Source organism: Equus asinus, chromosome 21, assembly GCF_041296235.1.
Source record: "Equus asinus isolate D_3611 breed Donkey chromosome 21, EquAss-T2T_v2, whole genome shotgun sequence".
NCBI classification, from domain to species: Eukaryota; Metazoa; Chordata; class Mammalia; order Perissodactyla; family Equidae; genus Equus; species Equus asinus.
This window is the reverse complement of record NC_091810.1, coordinates 9,419,658-9,425,657: the sequence shown is the minus strand read 5'-3', so window position 1 is coordinate 9,425,657 and position 6,000 is coordinate 9,419,658. Positions and strand designations below refer to the sequence as shown.

At 45.1% G+C, this 6,000-nt stretch overlaps 1 protein-coding gene across 18 annotated transcripts in view; it reads right to left on the bottom strand.

The window, feature by feature from the left end:
* Nucleotides 1-488: 488 nt before the first annotated feature.
* The window catches only part of LOC106841732 (ATP-binding cassette sub-family D member 2-like), a 47,407-nt gene continuing 41,895 nt past the window's right edge, over nt 489-6,000 (bottom strand). For 3 of the 18 annotated variants that reach the window (XR_011496253.1, XM_070492353.1, XM_070492360.1), the window contains 4 exons: nt 5,792-5,895; nt 4,841-4,932; nt 2,541-2,654; nt 489-850 (listed from right to left, as the gene is read on the bottom strand). Coding sequence is in view for 14 of the 18 variants with exons in the window: in XM_070492353.1 (XP_070348454.1) it covers nt 5,808-5,895 (88 nt within the window). In the remaining 4 variants the exon portion in view is untranslated. Of the gene's footprint in view, nt 851-2,540; nt 3,756-4,840; nt 4,958-5,791; nt 5,896-6,000 lie in introns of all 18 variants that reach the window. The other 15 variants (XM_070492352.1, XM_070492355.1, XM_070492362.1 and 12 more) reach the window with 6 other exon arrangements.

Here is a 6,000-nt window from a genome sequence, read left to right as displayed (position 1 = left end):
CAAGAAAATCTACTGTCTGGAAAGACACATTCATTGATATCAAAGGACGGGGGTCAGCAAACTATGGCCTATGTGCCAAGTCCAGTCCTTTGTCGTTTTATTTTCCGGCTCATGAGCTAAGGATGATTTTTGCATTTTCACACGGTTGAAAACCAATCAAAAGAACGTATTATGGCACAGGAAAATTAAATGCAATTTAAATTTCAGCGTCATCCATAAAGTTTTAGTGAAACACGGCCATGCTCATTTGTTTACACCTTGTCTATGGCCACTTTTGTGCTAAACAGCAGAGATCATTAAAAGTATTTACTACCTACCCTGCACAGAAGATGTCTGCCAGCCTCGGGTTAAAGGATATAGCTTAGAGCAGAGAGAGAAGAGAAGGCAGGGAAGCCAGCGTGAAGGGCAGAGGGAGAATCTTCAGCCATGTTTCTCCAACCTGAGTCATGTACAAATCCCCCTCTGAAACTGCTCCAGGAGCTCTAGTGTCACTTGAATTACTTTTATTCAAACATAAATTAAATATTTACAAACAGACATCCTGGTAAAACTTGCTTATTCTTTTGGCTCTTACACAACTCTAAAACCAAAACAAACTTAAAAATCAAGTACAAACAAAACTACAAGACCAGTCCATTTCACGTTAATGTCCTTAATTTAAGGTGAGGGACGATGTCTTTTGGCTGCAACCAGATGTCTGCGTCGAGGTCCCAGGCCAGCCCCAGATTCATCTGAGTGTGAGTGCAGGTGTCTGCTACCACATCTGGGTGATGACAACGATCTCACAACCTTCTCTGGGTGCAAGCACTCCAGACACCTTCATTCACGTAGAATGGCGTTGGCAACATTTCTGTAAAGGGTCAGATGATAAACATTTTAGGCTTTGCAGGCCCCTGCTACAACCACTCAATTCGCCATCATAGCTCAAAAGCCCTCACAGACAGGCCATAAACGGGCGAGCACGGGTGTGCTCCAGTCAAACTTTACTGACAGAACAAGCAGTGGCCAGAATTAGCTCAGAGGCTCTGGGTCAACCTTTGTTCCAGGGCAAAGTGGAAAACTGGTGGGATTTCTGTTCAGCTGTGGACACACCCTCGACAGGCCAGGAGACCGCTGTGGAAGGAGGAGTCACTGCCACAGCTGCCCATCGGATGTATTCACAACGACAGGCTACAGGCTGGACTGGGGCCACAAGCCTGGACAGCAGACAGCGTCACAGCACTATCACCTCTTCACTTCACATCTGTATTCAAACCAGCTCACAGCAAGAATGACTATCTTGCCACTTCCCTTGGCCCAGAATGGGGTTTCCACCCACCGGCCCTCAACCTCAGGAGGCTCAGAGATGCCTGCAGGTCCTCACCACTTGGTTCCTGCTGGGACATCCAGAAGGGCCGGGTAATTATGGACTTTGCACATTAGCCACCAGAGTCCAATGCATACTGACAGAGTCTGAGCGCCATGCAGTTATAGTGCTGAAACTCAAAACGCAGTAAGAAAGGAAACTTGGCAACAGTCTTCTTAATTTGGTACCTTTTTACCCACACTGCGAGGCATTTGGGATCAGAGTTCTGATTCTCTTTATGAAGCTCTTCTATATACAGAATCACAGCCTACCTTTAACTTGGAGCCTGACACTCTAGAGAATTTTATTATTATTATTACGCTTCAATTTTAGACAAAAAACACATTTTGAAAAAAAAAAGTGCCAAGAAATACTATAACTTGGATAAGAAACAGTCTCATTTATTAGAGTCTTTCTTGTAGGGAAGAAACCTTGCCCACACACGTCCCCTTGCCTGGCTACTCTTCTCTTCCCAAGACAGTCAATTCAGGGAAAAAAGAGGAATAAAATCTAACTCTGGGGGCCAGCCTAGTGGCATAGTGGTTAAGTTTGTGCACTCTCCTTCAGCAGCCTGGGGTTCACAGGTTCAGATCCCAGGAATGGACCTCCACATTGCTCACCAAGCCATACTGTGGCAGTGTCCCACATACAAAAAATGGAGGAAGACTGCCACAGATGTTAGCTCAGCGACAGTCTTCCTCAAGCAAAAAAGAGGAAGACTGGCAACAGATGTTAGCTCAGAGCTAGTCGTCCTCACAAAAAAAAAAAGAAAGAAAGAAAAGAAAAGGAAAAATCTGATTCTGGTGTGGGTGTATAAACTCGTCATCCTGGTGAACGGATGGATGGGTGGCTATTTACCAACCAGGCGAGGAGGCTGAGTCCTCCAGTGAGGCTTCGGGTATGTTCTCCTGGGTGTTCCTGGACAAACTGCACTCCATTGCTCACAACCATCCTTACACGGGCCAGGCTCTATGCCAGGCACTGGTCAATTAGAATGGAAGACAAGAGGGGCCTTGCCCTCAAGGAGATGGCACTGGAGTGGGCATCACCAGAGTCTTAGTTTTAGTTACATGCTTACTGTGTGCCAAGCACCATGCCAAGCGCTATACACACAATTTCTCTGGGAATATTAATGACACCCCCATTGAACAGACATGATCATCTTGTCTTTACAGATAAGAAAACTGAGACTCACAGAGGTTAAGTGACCTGATGAAGGACAGACAGCCAGTTAGCGGCAGAAGCAGGTTTCGACCCTGTGTGGTCTAATCTCGGAGCTTCTGTACTTCCTCCTGCAGAAGCTGGACACCTAAACAGACAATTCCACGACATCCATTATCCTACAACAGGGAGAGCTGAAGCAGGGGCTCTGGGGGCAGGGGACTTGTGAGGGTGGTGGGCTATTTAGAGTACTCTAGGACAAACTGATAAGGACACACGACTCATGGTTGGGACCTGAGCAAAGCCCAGCTTCTGAACCCAGTGGAGCACTTTGCTAAACATCCCACTTTAGAGCACTCGGGACTGTCTTGGAGGGAAATAAAACCACCAACCAGGCTTTCCTTCCAGAGATCCCCGTGGCTAACTGCCTCACCTCTTTCAAATCTGCTTTCAAACATCATCTTCACAAGGAGCTACTCAGCCACCTTATTTAAGCTGTACCTTGCCCCCTCACCATCGCTCGGATCTCTTTCCTTGCCCTCCTATTTCTCTGTTGCACTGTTTTCACCTTCCAACCTATGGTAGTATGTAACTCACTTATTCACTACGTTTACTGCTTATTCTTATTGTTTACTACTCGAATCCTTTCTTTAGAACATAACGTCAACGACAGGAGGAACTGGTGTCTGTTTTGTTCACCACCAGATCCCAAGTCCCTAGAAGAGTGTCGTGTATACAGCAGGTGCCAATAATATTTGTTAAATTAATAAACGAGTGAAGGAGTGTTAAAAAAAGACTGCGGATGTAAGACTGGGCTGAATGATTTTGGCAGCCCTTCCCAGCCCTGGCGTTTGGCTCCCACATACAGGAAAAGCATCCTTCCATTTGGGATTCAGGGACACTGGAAGCAAGTTCTCACCCGTCTAGATACATGACTGAGGTCTCACCGGGATTGTGCTTTTGAATGTGGATGAGACCTTCATGTTCAATAAAATCTCATCCTTGGTCTCCCGTGCTTGTCTTCATTCTAGTCTTGTGCTCTCGTGACATGGGCAGTTAAAGAAGAGAATTTAGGGGTTGCCCTGTGGCCGAGTGGTTAAGTTCATGTGCTCTGCTTTGGCAGCCCAGGGCTTCACCGGTTCAGATCCTGGGTGCGAACATAGCCCTGCTCATCAAGCCATGCTGAGGTGGCGTCCCACATGCCACAACAAGGACTCACAACTAAAACATACAACTACGTACTGGGGGGCTTTGGGGAGAAGGAGGAAATAAATAAGTAAATAAATAAAAGAAGAAGAAGAGAATTTAGTGCACACAGCAAAATCCCCCACATCTCAATGGCAGGCAGAACAAACTCTGTGATTTGAGTATTTTTGTGAAAATTCATAGGAGTGTCTTTGTGTCTGAATTAATATAATCTTAAAATTTACAAGAATCCAGTTTCCTTTTTATAAGGTTTCTATAACACATGTGTCAAGTGTCTAGTTTTGAAAGGACCTCATAATTATTTCACTTACAACTTCCTCTGGGTTAATTATGGGAGTCTAAGAGTTGGACGAGGGGACAAGAGTAATAAAGTTCTTGACATGCCATCTGAATGCAGGCTGAATGCGGTCTGTAACAAAGCCTTCCGGTTTTCCTTTTACTTATGATGTTGTCTTGTCCCCTTATCAGGGTGAGGAACACTCCACTTCTTTACAGGTTCAAACTGAATTCCAAATTCTGTCTGGAGCACATTTGGGTTTCTACCAGGCCCACTTTCTATTTCAATCCGAGAGGTGGGAGAGATGGAGGGTACCAAAATTTATTCCTGTGTGCTCAAATGTGATCAAACCTTGAGCTCTCACTTGACAGTTAATGTCAAAGAACAACTTTAGCGTCGTCTCTTTCTGGATTCATTCCTTTTTAATGCACATCCCTCTGGTTTCCAAAGCCAGAAAAATCTGCGGTTCATTCTAGATTATTCCCCCTGCCCTAACCCCTTCCCTGGCTATCATTTTGTCCTCAAGTTCTGCCAGTTTACATCTAAATATTTCTTGAATCCGTCCATTTCTCTCCATCCTCACTATGGCTGCCTCGATTATGGCTGCCACACTGTTCTGCTGCTAAGGTCCAAAATCTTGAATGAGGCCTGTAAATAGGGTGACCAATTCATCCAGGTTTGCCTGGGACTGTCCCAGTGTTAAATCTGAAAGTCTTACACGCCAGGACCCTCCCCCTGGTCCTGGCCAAACTGACACTGTTGGCACCCTCCCTGTAAGTCTTGGCAACTCTCTGCTTCCTCTGTTCACTGCAGCCCCACTCACCTTCTTCCAGTGACTTGGACTTTCTTACCTCAAGACCTTCACACGGGCTGGTTTTCTCCCTGGATTGCTTCTGCAGTCACTCTTTGTCTGGTTAACTCATCCTCCTCTCCCAGATGCTGGCTGAAATGCCACATCTTCAGATAGCCTTTCATGACGCAGCACCCAACCCCAAGTTAATTTCTGACCTTACACCAGCCTCTCGCTGTATTCTTTACTTTGCCTTCACATCTCACAATTAGTGGATTATATTTTGTCTGTGTAGTTACGTGTTTAAAGAAGCACTTTCTTCGTTAAAATTCAGCTCCTCAAAGGCAGACAACGTGTCTGTCTATACAGCTGTTTGTCCCCAACACCTTGCCCAGGACCTGGGAAGTATCGAGCCCTCTATAAATACACTTTCAATACATTTACTTTGTACGTGTTTTCCTTTTCCCCTGATTAAACTTACAAGACCTCTTTCTATCCTCCCTCCATCCCTTCTTGCCTTTCTGGTCTCTTGCTGTCTCTCCTTTCTTGCTCTTTCTTTCTTTTCAAGAAACAACTCTTGGAATTAAGTGTTAATGCTACTGTTTTTATGATTTCTTGAACCAATATTTTCTGCCTTTATCAGTATTATTTCCTTCATCTAATTTTCTTAGGTATATTCTTTATTTTAGTTTTTGAGCAGGCCCATTTGCCAGCTCTCTCTTCCTCCCACCTGCTTTAGCTAGACTGAGCCTGCACTTTTCCTCAAGAGACAGAGCTGTCTTCGTCACTCTTTTGGCACCCGTTGTTTTCTCTGTGGGATATGCCCTTCGTTTACTAATCTAACAAATATTTAATGGTTACCTCCCCACCTTGTCTACTGAACTAATAATTCTTTAAGATCCAGCTCAGCTGTTCCTTGACTGTAACGCTTTCCTGCCTCCACCCCCACTGAGTTCATCCGCTGCTCTGTGCCACACCCGTACCTGGAGTGGACATCCGTTATAGTACTTACGTTGCGTTGTAACACTTTATTCATACTCCATCTTCCCCACTGAGCTCTGAGCTCCAGGATGACAGTGTCCGACCTCTGTGTCTATTTTGGAGGAGGCTGAGATTCTGGAGGAAAGGGACACACATAATTAGCATGGCTCTCTCTACAGCTTCATCCTCCTAAGAACTAAACAGACCTTCTAAAAAAAATACATAGAATAAGTCAACAGG